General features: G+C 49.1%; 1 protein-coding gene across 1 annotated transcript in view; it reads right to left on the minus strand.

Moving 5' to 3' along the window:
* macf1b (microtubule actin crosslinking factor 1b) overlaps nt 1–17,066 on the minus strand; it is a gene marked incomplete at its 5' end in the record, with an annotated part of 275,059 nt that overhangs the window by 135,818 nt on the left and 122,175 nt on the right. Inside the window, one exon of the mRNA XM_067978314.1 lies at nt 11,090–11,256. Within this exon, the coding sequence (XP_067834415.1) occupies nt 11,090–11,256 (167 nt within the window). The remainder of the gene's footprint in view (nt 1–11,089; nt 11,257–17,066) is intronic.

Consider the following 17,066-nt stretch of genomic DNA (forward strand, 5'->3'; position numbering starts at 1 on the left):
GCAATTGATGTAGTCTACATGGATTTTAACAAGGCTTTTGACAAGGTCCCACATGGCAGACTGGTCAAAAAAGTAAAAGCCCATGGGATCCAAGGGAAAGTGGCAAATTGGATCCAAAATTGGCTCAGTGGCAGGAAGCAAAGGGTAATGGTCGACGGGTGTTTTTGTGACTGGAAGGCTGTTTCCAGTGGGGTTCCGCAGGGCTCAGTACTCGGTCCCTTGCTTTTTGTGGTATATATCAACGATTTGGACTTAAACGTAGGGGACGTGATTAAGAAATTTGCGGATGACACAAAGATAGGCCGTGTGGTTGATAGTGAGGAGGAAAGCTGTAGACTGCAGGAAGATATCAATGGACTGGTCAGGTGGGCAGAAAAGTGGCAAATGGAATTCAATCCAGAGAAGTGTGAGGTAATGCATTTGGGGAGAGCAAACAAGGCAAGGGAATACACAATAAATGGGAGGATACTGAGAGGTGTAGAGGAAGTGAGGGACCTTGGAGAGCATGTCCACAGATCCCTGAAGGTAGCAGGACAGGTAGATCAGGTGGTTACGAAGTCATACGGGATACTTTCCTTTATTAGCTGAGGCATAGAATATAAGAGCAGGGAGGTTATGCTGGAACTGTATAAAACACTAGTTCGGCCACAGCTTGAGTACTGTGTACAGTTCTGGTCACCACATTACAGGAAGGATATAATTGCACTAGAGAGGGTGCAGAGGAGATTTACGAGGATGTTGCCAGGACTGGAGAGTTTTAGCTATGAGGAAAGATTGGATAGGCTGGGGTTGTTCTCTTTGGAACAGAGGAGGCTGAGGGGAGATTAAATTGAGGTGTATAAAATTATGACAGGACTAGACAGAGTGGATAGGAAGGACCTATTTCCCTTAGCGGAGGGGTCAGTGACCAGGGGGCATAGATTTAAAGTGATTGGTAGAAGGATTAGAGAGGAAATGACGAAAAAAAATTTCCCCCAGAGGGTGGTGGGGGTCTGGAACTCACTGCCTGAGAGGGTGGGAGAGGCAGAAACCCTCAACTCATTTCAAAAATACCTGGATGTGCACCTGAAGAGCCTTGACCTGCAGGGCAACGGACCAAGTGCGGGAAAGTGGGATTAGGCTGGGGGCTCGTTTCTCAGCCGGCGCGGACACGATGGGCCGAATGGCCTCCTTCTGTGCTGTAAATTTGCTCTGATTCTATGATTCCACAGACACTGACTCTCACTGGGGTACGGGTCCCATAGGCACTGACTCTCACTGGGGTACGAGTCCCATAGGCACTGACTCTCACTGGGGTACGGGTCCCACAGACACTGACTCTCACTGGGGTACGGGTTCCACAGACACTGACTCTCCCTGGGATACGGGTCCCACACAAACCGACTCTCACTGGGGTACAGGTTCCACAGACACTGACTCTCACTGGGGTACGGGTCCCACACACACTGACTCTCACTGGGGTACGGGTCCCACACACACTGACTCTCACTGGGGTACGGGTCCCACAGACACAGACTCTCACTGGGGTACAGGTCCCACAGACACAGACTCTCACTGGGGTACAGGTCCCACAGACACAGACTCTCACTGGGGTACAGGTACCACAGACACTGACTCTCACTGGGGTACGGGTCCCACACACACTGACTCTCACTGGGGTACGGGTCCCACAGACACAGACTCTCACTGGGGTACAGGTCCCACAGACACAGACTCTCACTGGGGTACAGGTACCACAGACACTGACTCTCACTGGGGTACGGGTTCCACAAACACTGACTCTCACTGGGGTACGGGTCCCACAGACACTGACTCTCACTGGGGTATGGGTCCCACAGACACTGACTCTCACTGGGGTACAGGTACCACAGACACTGACTCTCACTGGGGTACGGGTTCCACACACACCGACTCTCACTGGGGTACGGGTTCCACAAACACTGACTCTCACTGGGGTATGGGTCCCACAGACACTGACTCTCACTGGGGTACGGGTCCCACACACACTGACTCTCACTGGGGTATGAGTTTTAATTTGCATATGGGTCTTAAATTGCATACAGGAGAATTTTTTTAGCCAGTAAATAGCAAGCCCAACGAGAGGGGGGGCAGTTCTGGATTTAGTTCCAGGAAATGAAGAGGGGCAGGTGGAAGGAGGAGCAGTGGGAGAGTATTTTGGTGGTGGTGATCATAATTCAGTTAGTTTTAGCATAGTTATGGAAAAGGACAAAGACAGAGCAGGAGTTAAAGTTTTCAATTGGGGAAAGGCCAATTTTACTGAACTGAAAAGTGATTTAGCAAAAGTAAACTGGAAACAGCTACTTGAAGGTAAATCAGTGTCAGAGCAGTGGGAGAGATTCAAAGGGGAGATTCAAGGGGTTCAGAGTAAACATGTTCCCACAAAGAAAAAGGGAGGGGCTGCCAAATCTAGAGCCCCCTGGATATCAAGGAGCAGACAGGGTAAGATAAGGCAGAGAAAGTAAGCCTCCGATAGACACCAGGAACTCAATACTACGGAAAGGTTAGAGCAGTAAACAAAGTGCAGGGGTGAAATTAAAAAGGAAATTAGGAAAGCAGAGAGAGGGCATGAAAAAATATTAGCAGGTAAAAATCAAAGAAAACCCAAAGATGTTTTATAAATACATTAAGAGCAAGAGGATAACTAAGGAAAGAGTCAGGCCTATTAGAGACCAAAAAGGTAAACTATGTGTGGAGGTGGAAGATGTGGGTCTGGTTCTTAATGAATACTTTGCATCTGTCTTCACAAAGGAGAGGGATGATACAGGGATTGTAGTTAAGGAGGAGGAGTGTGAAATATTGGATGGGATAAACGTAGTGAGAGAGGAAGTATTAAGGGGATTAGCATCTTTGAAAGTAGATAAATCACCAGGACCGGATGAAATGTATCCCAGGCTGTTAAAAGAAGCCAGGGAGGAAATAGCGGAGACTCTGACCATCATTTTCCAAACTTCACTGGATACAGGCGTGGTGCCGGAGGATTGGAGGACTGCTAACGTTGTACCGTTGTTTAATAAGGGAGTGAGGGATAGACCGAGTAATTACAGGCCAGTCAGTCTAACCTCGGTGGTGGGCAAATTATTGGAATCAATTCTGAGGGACAGGATAAACCGTCACTTAGAAAGGCATGGGGTTCTATTTTAGCACCCACGATCGGGTGCGTTCCTGGCGGGGGGGCTACGAATATCGGGGATTCCCGGGGCGGGTCGGGAGCCCGGCTCCAACCCACCCCATTTCCAGGTTCCCCACTGACGTGCTGACGTACGCGCGCAGCCCCCGCATGTGGGACTCCCGCAGGCAATTAAAGCCGACGAGGTGCCACTTAAAGTATTTATCTTGGTATTTCAGGTCGTTTACAGACCTGATTAACGTGAAATTTTAGGAGGGTTGGGATTTTACAAACAACTGGGACTGTTTCCCACACTGGGGGAAACACTCCCAGTTCAAATGGACGTGTTGCAGCCATCAGCCTGTGGCAGCTGCAAAGGTCCATTTGACAGGTGGGGGGATGGGGAGACCCTCACTCATTGCAGGAGGCCACTCTGTCACTTGGGACAAAGTTTGGCCTTCACTACCCTCCTCCTAACAATAAAATTCACCAACTTGCACACTTACCCCGGTGTCCAGGGACATGTACCTACCTTGCGGACCCCCTCAGATGTACATCTTCCGGATGGGGGCCGCCGTAGCTGCAGTCATGACCTCCTCGGAGGGCGAACAGCATCACCAGCCTCGCCATCCACGCCGTCCACCTCTGACACGTGGAGCCCCACAACACAGTGCTGTGACACATCCATCTGCACAGCAGGAGGGAGGGCAACCGCAGAGAGAGATGCATCGCAGGGGGCACTACCCTCGCCACAGGGTCCACAGACCGAGGCTCAGCTTCCTGGACCTCTCTGAGCAGCAGTGCACACGGAGGCTCAGAGTCACTCGACATGTAGTCGTGGACATCGGCAGCCTCCTTCATGCCGAGCTGCTCCCGGCTGGCCCGAGCACCATCTTCTTACCTGTCGCTGTCAAAGTCACCACTGCCCTCAACAACTTCTCCTCCGCATCATTCCAGGGTGCCACCGGGGACATCGCCGACGTCTCTCAGCCGTCTGCACAAAAGAGCCCTGCAAATACACCTACACCCACACTGCAGTGACACAATGGGTGGCATCAGGTGTGGGTCTTCATTGTGATCCTCAGGAAAAGGCATTATTGCACAAACCAGACAAGATTCGCAAAGACGTGGCAGTAGTGGTGCCAATATAATATGTAATGTGAGTTGGTCAGAAATTCAATATAAGTAAAAACCATGACAAACCCTCAAACACCCTTGTGCATCCCCTTCATGCTCACGACACGTTTGCCTTACGCTGCCTACTGCACATATGTGATGCATGCCCTGTGGCTGCAGCACAGGTAGTGGCAGGTTGAGTGAGGCTGACCGTGAAAGAGATGCACGAGAGGGTGAGTATGAGATAGAGCCATGAGATTGTATGAGGATTGGGTTGAGTGGTAGTGGCGGGATGAGTACTGGCGAGGTGAGTAAGTGCAGGTAAGATGAGGATGAGGTTTGAGTGGGTGTGAGGGGTGATGTGATAGAGTTGTGTTGGCAGTGCAGAAGGAGATGTGGGGTGGGGGCGGTGATGTGGCAGACGGAGTGTAGGGGAATGAGTAAGTGTACTCACTTTGGCTGACCTACTTAGGTCATTGGAGCACCTCCTGCACTGTATGCAGGTGGGCGATATGTTGGTGGTGCAGGTGACCTCCTCTGCCACCTCGAGCCAGGCCTTCCTGGTGGCAGAGGCAGGCCGCTTCCTCCCACCCGCCGGGTGGAAGATCTCTGTCCTCTCCCTCCTCCTCACCCCATCCAATGATACCTGGAGTGAGGCATCATTAAACCTGGGAGCAGCCTTCCCCCTGGGCTGCTCCACGCTGTAATTTTTCCAATTTCTTGCAGCATCAGTCAGTGGAGGACTGCCCCTTTAAATAGAGCTCCTCCAGCTGACAGACCTTTCTGTGCATGTGCAGCCCGCCCGCCGCGCAGCTCAGCAGCGGGGAACCCGGAACAACAGGTAAATGGATCCAATCAGCCTGCGATTGCGCGCGGGGCAGACTGATTTCACCGGGCGCGTTACCCACGCGCCCAATCGGCCCCCCGCCGCGAACCCGCCGCCCTGGTAATATCGGGCCCAGGGACTAATCAAGGACAGTCAGCACGGATTTGTTCAGGGGAGGTCGTGTCTGACTAATTGATTGAATTTTTCGAGGAGGTGACAAGGAGGGTCGATGAGGGTAGTGCAATTGATGTAGTCTACATGGATTTTAACAAGGCTTTTGACAAGGTCCCAAGTGGCAGATTGGTCAAAAAAGTAAAAGCCCATGGGATCCAAGGGAAAGTGGCAAATTGGATCCAAAATTGGCTCAGTGGCAGGAAGCAAAGGGTAATGGTCGACGGGTGTTTTTGTGACTGGAAGGCTGTTTCCAGTGGGGTTCCGCAGGGCTCAGTACTCGGTCCCTTGCTTTTTGTGATATATATAAATGATTTGGACTTAAATGTAGGGGGCATGATTAAGAAATTTGCGGATGACACACAGATAGGCCGTGTGGTTGATAGTGAGGAGGAAAGCTGTAGACTGCAGGAAGATATCAATGGACTGGTCAGATGGGCAGAAAAGTGGCAAATGGAATTCAATCCGGAGAAGTTAATGGTAGGGCGTTGGGGAGAGTTATAGAACAAAGAGATCTAGGAGTACAGGTTCATAGCTCCTTGAAAGTGGAGTCACAGGTGGATAGGGTGGTGAAGAAGGCATTCGGCATGCTTGGTTTCATTGGTCAGAACATTGAATACAGTAGTTGGGATGTCTTGTTGAAGTTGTACAAGACATCAGTAAGGCCACACTTGGAATACTGTGTACAGTTCTGGTCACCCTATTATAGAAAGGATATTATTAAACTAGAAAGAGTGCAGAAAAGATTTACAAGGATGCTACCGGGACTTGATGGTTTGACTTACAGGGAGAGGTTAGACAGACTGGGACTTTTTTCCCTGGAGAGTAGGAGGTTAAGGGGTGATCTTATAGAAGTCTATAAAATAATGAGGGGCATAGATAAGGTCGATAGTCAAAATCTTTTCCCAAAGGTAGGGGAGTCTATAACGAGGGGGCATAGATTTAAGGTGAGAGGGGAGAGATACAAAAGGGTCCAGAGGGGCAATTTTTTCACTCAAAGGGTGGTGAGTGTCTGGAACGAGCTGCCAGAGGCAGTAGTAGAGGCGGGTACAATTTTGTCTTTTAAAAAGCATTTGGACAGTTACATGGGTAAGATGGGTATAGAGGGATATGGGCCAAGTGCAGGCAATTGGGACTAGCTTAGTGGTATAAACTGGGCGACATGGACATGTTGGGCCGAAGGGCCTGTTTCCATGTTGTAACTTCTATGATTCTATAAGTGTGAGGTAATGCATTTGGGGAGGGCAAACAAGGCAAGGGAATACACAATAAATGGGAGGATACTGAGAGGTGTAGAGGAAGTGAGGGACCTTGGAGTGCATGTCCACAGATCCCTGAAGGTAGCAGGACAGGTAGATAAGGTGGTTAAGAAGGCATATGGAATACTTTCCTTTATTAGCCGAGGCATAGAATATAAGAGCAGTGATGTTATGCTGGAACTGTATAAAACACTAGTTAGGCCACAGCTTGAGTACTGTGTACAGTTCTGGTCACCACATTACAGGAAGGATATAATTGCACTGGAGAGGGTACAGAGGAGATTTACGAGGATGTTGCCAGGACTGGAGAATTTTAGCTATGAGGAAAGATTGGATAGGCTGGGGTTGTTCTCCTTGGAACAGAGGAGGCTGAGGGGAGATTTAATTGAGGTGTATAAAATTATGAGGGGCCCAGATAGAGTGGATAGGAAGGACCTATTTCCCTTAGCGGAGGGGTCAGTGACCAGGGGGCATAGATTTAAAGTGATTGGTAGAAGGATTAGAGAGGAAATGACGAAAAAAAATTTCCCCCAGAGGGTGGTGGGGGTCTGGAACTCACTGCCTGAGAGGGTGGGAGAGGCAGAAACCCTCAACTCATTTCAAAAATACCTGGATGTGCACCTGAAGAGCCGTGACCCGCAGGGCTACAGACCAAGTGCGGGAAAGTGGGATTAGGCTGGGGGCTCGTTTCTCAGCCGGCGTGGACACGATGGGCCGAATGGCCTCCTTCTGTGCCATAAATTTGCTCTGATTCTATGATTCCACAGACACTGACTCTCACTGGGGTACGGGTCCCATAGGCACTGACTCTCACTGGGGTATGGGTTCCACAGACATTGACTCTCACTGGGGTACGGGTCCCACAGACACCGACTCTCACTGGGGTACGGGTTCCACAGACACTGACTCTCACTGGGGTCCGGGTCCCACACACACTGACTCTCACTGGGGTACGGGTTCCACAGACACTGAGTCTCACTGGGGTACGGGTCCCACAGACACTGACTCTCACTGGGGTACGGGTCCCACAGACACTGACGCTCACTGGGGTACGGGTTCCACAGACATTGACTCTCACTGGGGTACGGGTCGCACACACACTGACTCTCACTGGGGTACGGGTTCCACAGACACTGACTCTCACTGGGGTACGGGTCGCACACACACTGACTCTCACTGGGGTACGGGTTCCACAGACACTGACTCTCACTGGGGTACGGGTCCCACAGACACTGACCCTAACTGGGGTACGGGTCCCACAGACACTGACCCTCACTGGGGTACGGGTCCCACAGACACCGACTCTCACTGGGGTACGGGTCCCACAGACACTGACCCTCACTGGGGTACGGGTCCCACAGACACCGACTCTCACTGGGGTACGGGTCCCACAGACACTGACCCTCACTGGGGTACGGGTCCCACAGACACCGACTCTCACTGGGGTACGGGTCCCACAGACACTGACCCTCACTGGGGTACGGGTCCCACAGACACTGACCCTCACTGGGGTACGGGTCCCACAGACACTGACCCTCACTGGGGTACGGGTCCCACAGACACTGACCCTCACTGGGGTACGGGTCCCACAGACACTGACCCTCACTGGGGTACGGGTCCCACAGACACTGACTCTCACTGGGGTACGGTCCCCACCCCACATTATCCACTCCGACCCCCCTCCTGGGATTTGCCTACGAGCCGCTTCTGGCCAGGTACGTTATCCACAAATACACGAGCTGACTGTGGAGGCTCATCATACGTTAGGTGCTCTCCTATTAAATATTACTCAAGCTCCTGTCCCCAGTGCCCAGTTCCCAATCCCCAGTCCCTGTCCCCAATCCCCAGTCCCCAATCCCCAGTCCCCAATCCCTGTCCCCAATCCCCAGTCCCCAATCCCCAGTCCCCAATCCCTGTCCCCAATCCCCAGTCCCCAATCCCCAGTCCCTGTCCCCAATCCCCAGTCCCCAATCCCTGTCCCCAATCCCCAGTCCTCAATCCCCAGTCCCTGTCCCCAATCCCTGTCCCCAATCCCTGTCCCCAATCCCCAGTCCCCAATCCCCAGTCCCCAATCCCCAGTCCCCAATCCCCAGTCCCTGTCCCCAATCCCTGTCCCCAATCCCTGTCCCCAATCCCCAGTCCCCAATCCCCAGTCCCCAATCCCTGTCCCCAATCCCTGTCCCCAATCCCCAGTCCCCAATCCCTGTCCCCAATCCCTGTCCCCAATCCCCAGTCCCCAATCCCCAGTCCCCAATCCCTGTCCCCAATCCCCAGTCCCCAATCCCTGTCCCCAATCCCCTGTCCCCAATCCCCTGTCCCCAATCCCCAGTCCCCAATCCCCAGTCCCCAATCCCCAGTCCCTGTCCCCAATCCCCAGTCCCTAATCCCCAATCCCTGTCCCCAATCCCCAGTCCCCAATCCCCAGTCCCTGTCCCCAATCCCCAGTCCCCAGTCCCCAATCCCTGTCCCCAATCCCCAGTCCCCAATCCCCAGTCCCCAATCCCCAGTCCCTGTCCCCAATCCCCAGTCCCTAATCCCCAATCCCTGTCCCCAATCCCCAGTCCCCAATCCCCAGTCCCTGTCCCCAATCCCCAGTCCCTAATCCCCAATCCCTGTCCCCAGTCCCTGTCCCCAATCCCCAGTCCCCAATCCCCAGTCCCCAATCCCCAGTCCCCAATCCCCAGTCCCCAATCCCCAATCCCTGTCCCCAATCCCCAATCCCCAATCCCCAGTCCCCAATCCCCAGTCCCTGTCCCGAATCCCCAGTCCCCAATCCCCAGTCCCCAATCCCCAGTCCCCAATCCCCAGTCCCTGTCCCCAATCCCCAGTCCCCAATCCCCAGTCCCTGTCCCCAATCCCCAGTCCCCAATCCCTGTCCCCAATCCCCAGTCCCTGTCCCCAATCCCTGTCCCCAATCCCCAGTCCCTGTCCCCAGTCCCCAATCCCTGTCCCCAATCCCCAGTCCCTGTCCCCAATCCCTGTCCCCAATCCCCAGTCCCCAATCCCTGTCCCCAATCCCCAGTCCCTGTCCCCAGTCCCTGTCCCCAATCCCCAATCCCTCCTCCTCCAGTCGCCAGGCTGGACTGCCATGCTGCTTGATGAAGGAATTCTGTACACAATTTAGGAATTCCATTCCCATTTCTCCTTTTCTGTCCCAATCGGTAAACGATTAATTAAAATCTCCCAGGACAATCATTTTCTTATTCCTGCTCCTAGAATCATAGAATCATAGAAAGGTTACAGCACAGAAGGAAGCCATTCGGCCCATCGAGTCCGTTCCGACTCGATGCAAGAGCAATCCAGCTAGTCCCACTCCCCCGCCCTTTCCCCTTAGCCCTGCAAATTTTTTCCTTTCAAGTATTTATCTAGTTCCCTTTTGAAGGCCATGATTGAATCTGCCTCCACCACCCCCTCGGGCAGTGCATTCCAGATCATAACCACTCACTGGGGAAAAAAGTTTTTCCTCATGTCACCTTTGGTTCTTTTGCCAATCACCTTAAATCTGTGTCCTCTGGTTCTTGACCCTTCCACCAATGGGAACAGTTTCTCTCTATCTACTCTGTCTGGACCCTTCATGATTTTGAATACCTCGATCAAATCTCCTCGCAACCGTCTCTGTTCCAAGGAGAACAACCCCAGCTTCTCCAGTCTATCCACGTAACTAAAGTCCCTCATCCCTGGAATCATTCTCGTAAATCTCTTCTGCACCCTCTCTAAGGCCTTCACATCTTTCCTAAAGTGCGGTGCCCAGAACTGGACACAATACTCCAGTTGTCGCTGAACCAGTGTTTTATAAAGGTTCATCATGACTTCCGTATGTTTGTACTCTACGCCTCTATTTATAAAGCCCAGGATCCCGTATACTTTTTTAACCACTTTCTCAACCTATACTCCATCTACCACCTTTTTGCTCACTCGTCAAACCTGTCTATATCCCTTTACAGACTCTGTGTCCTCCTCACAGCTTACTTTCCCACCTACCTTTGGATCGTCTGCAAACTTGGATACATTACACTCGGTCCCTTCATCTAAGCCATTGATATAGATTGTAAATAGCTGAGGCCCAAGCACTGATCCTTGAGGCACCCACTAGTTGCAGCCTGACAACCCGAGAATGACCCGTTTATCCCTACTCTCTGTTTTCTGTCTGTTAACCAATCCATGCCAATATATTAACCCCAACCCCATGAGCCCTTATCTTGCATAGCAACCTTTTATGTGGCACCTTATCGAATGCCTCACACTTACCTGCCACAGTTTTGCCCACTCACTTAATCTATCAATGATGTCTCTTTGTAATTTTATGTTCTCGTCTACACTACTTACTATGCCACCAATCTATATGTCATCGGCAAACTTGGATATATGGCTCCCTTTTGTGTTATCTAAGTCATTTATAAATATAGTGAATAGTTGAGGCCCGAGCACAGATCCTTGTGGCTCACCACTAGTCACTTCCTTCCGATTCGAATACATAACCATTATCCTTACTCTCTGTCTTCGGAAATGAAGCACGTCCTGTGGTCTATGTGTGTGATGTGTGCCTGGGTCCATGTGTCTGGGTCTGGGTGGATCGCAGAATGTTCTTACCTCTCGAAGTCTCCCGAGTCTGTCTTGGAGGCGGCACTGTCGGTCTAATGCCAGGAGCCACAGCTGGTGCCACTTACCGAGGAGCTGGCTGGTACGGGGATTCAACGTATCTGACGAGCCAGGGGGTTCAGGGAGAGGAGGCTGAGATCTCACAGAGCTACTCTTCCCTGGAATCAAACAGAACAAGCAGCTATCAAGGGTTAGGGTTGAATCAGGAACAGGAACAAGAAATGAATCACCCACCAATCAGAGCAGGAATAAGAACAGGAACTGAATCACCCCCCAATCAGAGCAGGAATAAGAACAGGAACTGAATCACCCACCAATCAGAGCAGGAATAAGAACAGGAACTGAATCACCCCCCAATCAGAGCAGGAACTGGAACAGGAACTGAATCACCCCCCAATCAGACCAGGAACAGGAACAGGAACTGAATCACCCCCCAATCAGACCAGGAACAGGAACAGGAACTGAATCACCCCCCAATCAGAGCAGGAATAAGAACAGGAACTGAATCACCCCCCCAATCAGAGCAGGAATAAGAACAGGAACTGAATCACCCCCAATCAGAGCAGGAACTGGAACAGGAACTGAATCACCCCCCAATCAGACCAGGAACTGGAACAGGAACTGAATCATCCCCCCCCAATCAGAGCAAGAATAAGAACAGGAACTGAATTACTACCCAATCAGAACAGGAACAGGAACAAGGAATGAATCACTGCCTAATCAGAACTCATATACCTCCAGGTCTCTCTGTTCCTGCACCCTTTAAAATTGTACCATTTCGTTTATATTGCCTCTCCTCATACTTCCTGCCAAAATGTATCACTTTGTACTTCTCTGTGTTAAATTTTATCTGCCACGTGTCCGCCCATTCCACCAGCCTGTCTATATCCTCTTGAAGTCTATCACTATCCTCCTCACTGTTCACTACACTTCCAAGTTTTGAGTTATCTGCAGATTTTGAAATTGTGCCCTGTACACCCGAGTCCAAGTCATTAATATATATCAAGAAAAGCAGTGGCACTAGTACCTGGTTCTTAATGAATACTTTGCGTCTGCCTTCACAAAAGAGGGGGGCGATGCAGACATTGTAGTTCAGGAGGAGGAGTGTGAAATATTGGATGGGATAAACATAGTGAGAGAGGAAGTATTGAGGGATTAGCATCTTTGAAAGTGGATAAATCACCAGGGCCGGATGAAATGTATCCCAGGCTGTTAACAGAAGCAAGGGAGGAAATAGCGGAGGCTCTGACCATCAATTTCCAAACTTCACTGGATACAGGCGTGGTGCCGGAGGATTGGAGGACTGATAATGTTGTATTGTTGTTTAAAAGGGGAAAAAGAGATAGACCGAGTAATTATAGGCCAGTGTGGCATCCTTTTGTGCCGTAAATTTTTCTATGTTTCTACTAACCCCTGGGGAACACCACTGTACACCTCCCTCCAGTCCGAAAAACAACTGTTCACAACTACTCTCTGTTTCCTGTCACTTAATCAATTCTGTATCCATATTCCCACCGCTTCTCTTATTCCACGGGGTTCAATTTTGCTGACAAGCCTCTCATGCGGCACTTTATCAAACGCCTTTTGAAAGTCCATGGAAAATTAAAAAGCAGGACTTCAAAGGTAGTGATCTCAGGATTACCACCAGTGCCACGTGCCAGTGAGTATAGGAACAGGAGAATAGACAGGATGAATGCGTGGCTGCAGGGATGGTGTAGGAGGGAGGGATTTAGATTCCTGGGACATTGGGACCGGTTCTGGGGAAGGTGGGACCTGTACAAGCGGGACAGGTTACACCCGAGCAGGACCGGGACCAATGTCCTCGCGGGGGTGTTTGCTAGTGCTGTTGGGGAAGGTTTAAACTAGAGTGGCAGGGGGATGGGAACCTGAGCGGGGAGTCAGAAGGGAATAAAGTTGAGAGCAGCAAGAGAGGGGAAGACCCAGGGGAAATTTACAATACAAATAGTACAAACAGTTGTTCAAGAACAAGTGAAAGGGAAAAGCGTAGAGCAGCGGAAAGAAACTGTACTTTAGACACTACAGATAAAGTGAAAATGAGAAGGTGTAAGGCGATTAACCCAGCATCAAAGCTGAAGGTCAGACTAGGGTGTGTGCCCCAACTAAGAGTTCTATATACAAATGCACGGAGTATAAGGAATAAATTAAATGAACTACAGGTTCAAATTCAAATTGGAGGGTATGACATGACAGCTATTACTGAGACATGGCTGCAGGATGGTCAGGATTGGGAACTAAATATACCGGGTTATAAGGTCCACAGGAGAGATCGGGAAAATGGAAGAGGGGGAGGAGTAGCCCTAATGATTAGAGATGAAATCACTTCAATGATAAAGGGGGATATAACGAGAGGTAAGCAGCCAACAGAGACCTTATGGGTTGAATTGAGAAATAGGAAAGGATCTAAGACTATAGTGGGAGTTGTGTACAGGACCCCTGGCAGCAGCTCTGAAGTGCTAGATTTTGTAAATGCAGAGATTAGACAAGCGTGTAAGAAAGGCATAGTGGTCTTAATGGGGGACTTTAACCTTCACATAGATTGGGAAAAGCAGACTAGCAACTGTTAGAAAGGTAGTGAATTTCTTGAGTGTGTCCGGGATAGTTTTCTACAGCAGCATGTCCTGGAGGCAACAAGGGGGCAAGCCATACCAGATTTAGTAATGAGTAATGAACCAGATTTAGTTAACGGCTTAACTGCGTGAACATCCATCCAATAGTGATCATAACATGATCAAGTTCAATGTAGTGTTTGAAAGGGAAAAAAGTGAGTCAGCTGCTAAGATTCTAGACTTGGGTAAGGCCGACTTCAATGGGATGAGACAGAGACTGTCCACAGTAAACTGGGCAAATCTGTTAATGGGTAAAACGACTGTTGATCAGTGGGAAATGTTTAAAGAAACATTTAACGTGATACAGAATCGGTTTATACACCTGAGGGGCAAGAACTCTACTTGCCAAAAAACAGCCATGGACAACTAAAGAGGTAAGGGACAGTATAAGACATAAGGAAAGGGCATACAAAAAGGCAAAAAATGGCACAGATCCTGGCGAATGGGAAAGATACAAAGATCAACAAAGGGTCACAAAATAGATAGTAAGAGCTACAAAAAGAGAGAATGAAAAGAAACTTGCAAGGGATATCAAAACCAATACGAAGAACTTTTACAGTTATATTTGGAAAAAGAGGGTGGTCAGGAGCAGTGTTGGCCCCTTAAAAACTGAAAGTGGGGATATTGTCATTGACAATGGGGAAATGGCGGACATGTTGAACAATTACTTTGCGTCAGTATTTACTGTAGAAAAAGAGGATAGCATGCCGGAAATCCCAAGAAAACTTATATTGAATCGAGGACAGGGATTTGATAAAATTAAATAAGTAAAGCAACAGTAATGAAGAAAATAATAGCACTAAAGAGTGACAAATCCCCAGGACCAGATGGTTTCCATCCCAGGGTTTTAAAGGAAGTAGGTGAGCACATTGCAGATGCCCTAACAATAATCTTTCAAAGTTCTCTAGATTCAGGAACTGTCCCTCTCGATTGGAAAATTGCACATGTCACTCCGCTTTTTAAGAAAGGAGAGAGAGGGAAACCTGGGAATTATAGACCAGTTAGCCTAACATCTGTTGTGGGGAAAATGCTGGAGTCTATAATTAAGGATAGGGTGACTGAACACCTCGAGAATTTTCAGTTAATCAGAGAGAGCCAGCATGGATTTGTGAAAGGTAGGTCGTGCCTGACAAACCTGATTGAATTTTTTGAAGAGGTGGCTGAAGTAGTGGACAGGGGAATGTCAATGAATGTTATTTATATGGACTTCCAGAAGGCATTTGATAAGGTCCCACATAAGAGACTGTTAGCTAAGATAGAAGCCCATGGAATCGAGGGAAAAGTACGGACTTGGTTAGGAGGTTGGCTGAGCGAAAGGCGACAGAGTAGGGATAATGGGAAGGTACTCACATTGGCAGGATGTGACTAGTGGAGTCCCGCAGGGATCTGTCTTGGGGCCTCAATTATTCACAATATTTATTAATGACTTAGATGAAGGCATAGAAAATCTCATATCTAAGTTCGCCGATGACACAAAGATTGGTGGCATTGTAAGCAGTGCAGATGAAAACATAAAATTACAAAGGGATATTGATAGATTAGGTGAATGGGCAAAACTGTGGCAAATGGAATTCAATGTGGACAAATGTGAGGTCATCCACTTTGGATCAAAAAAGGATAGAACAGGGTACTTTCTAAATGGTAAAAAGTTAAACACAGTGGATGTCCAAAGGGACTTAGGGGTTCAGGTACATAGTTCATTGAAGTGTCATGAACAGGTGCAGAAAATAATCAATAAGGCTAATGGAATGTTGGCCTTGATATCTGGAGGACTGGAGTACAAGGGGGCAGAAGTTATGCTGCAGCAATACAAAACCCTGGTTAGACCGCACCTGGAGTACTGTGAGCAGTTCTGGGCACCGCACCTTCGGAAGGACATATTGGCCTTGGAGGGAGTGCAGCGTAGGTTTACTAGAATGATACCCGGACTTCAAGGGTTAAGTTACGAGGAGAGGTTCCACAAATTGGGGTTGTATTCTCTGGAGTTTCGAAGGTTAAGGGGTGATCTGATTGAAGTTTATAAGATATTAAGGGGAACAGATAGGGTGGATAGAGAGAAACTATTTCCGCTGGTTGGGGATTTTAGGAGTAGGGGGCACAGTCTAAAAATTAGAGCCAGACCCTTCAGGAGTGAGATTAGAAAACATTTCTGCACACAAAGGGTGGTAGAAGTTTGGAACTCTCTTCCGCAAATGGCAATTGATACTAGCTCAATTGCTAAATTTAAATCTGAGATAGATAGCTTTTTGGCAATCAAAGATATTAAGGGATATGGGCCAAAGGCAGGTATATGGAGTTAGATCACAGATCAGCCATGATCTTATCAAATGGTGGAGCAGGCACGAGGGGCTGAATGGCCTACTCCTGTTCCTATGTTCCTATGCACTAGAGAGGGTACAGAGGAGATTTACGAGGATGTTGCCAGGACTGGAGAATTTTAGCTTTGAGGAAAGTTTGGATAGGCTGGGGTTGTTTTCTTTGGGTTAGGTCTCCTGATGATGTTTTCTTTGGAACAGAGGAGGCTGAGGGGAGATTTAATTGAGGTATAAAATTATGAGGGGCCCAGATAGAGTGGATAGGAAGGACATATTTCCCTTGGCGGAGAGGTCAATAACCAGGGGGCATAGATTTAAAGTGATTGGTAGAAGGATTAGAGGGGAGCTGAGGAGAAGTTTTTTCCCCCAGAGGGTGGTGGGGGTCTGGAACTCACTGCCTGAGAGGGTGGGAGAGGCAGAAACCCTCAACTCTTTTAAAAAATACCTGGATGTGCAGCTGGAGATCCGTGACCCGCAGGGCTACGGACCAAGTGCGGGAAAGTGGGATAAGGCCGGGTGGCTCATTTTCAGCCAGAGCGGACACGATGGGCTGAATGGCCTCCTTTTGTGCTGTAAATTTTCTATGATTCTATGATTCTCTCCCTCTCGTGGAAATGTGCCCAGACTGTACCCGAACCATCTCCTCTTTAAAGACCGCCCACTGTTCCATTACAGTTTTGCCTGCCAATCTTTGATTCCAATTTACCCGGGCCAGGTCTGTTCTCAATCTATTGAAATTGGCCCTCCTCCAATTTTTACTCTCGAATGTTCTTTTTCATAACTAATAGAAACCTTATGATCACTGCTCCCTAAAAGTTGCCCCACTGACATTTGCTCCACTTGTTCCGCCTCATTCCCCAGTAACCAGAGGACACGGATTTAAGGTGATTGGCAAAAGAAGCACAGGTGACATGAGGAAATGTTTTTTGCAATCAGTTGTTCTGATCTGGAATTCTCTGCCTGAAAGGGCGGTGGAAGCAGATTCAATAATAACTTTCAAAAGGGAATTTACTTTTGATAAATACT

Source organism: Heptranchias perlo, unplaced genomic scaffold (genome assembly GCF_035084215.1).
Source record: "Heptranchias perlo isolate sHepPer1 unplaced genomic scaffold, sHepPer1.hap1 HAP1_SCAFFOLD_262, whole genome shotgun sequence".
NCBI classification, from domain to species: domain Eukaryota; kingdom Metazoa; phylum Chordata; class Chondrichthyes; order Hexanchiformes; family Hexanchidae; genus Heptranchias; species Heptranchias perlo.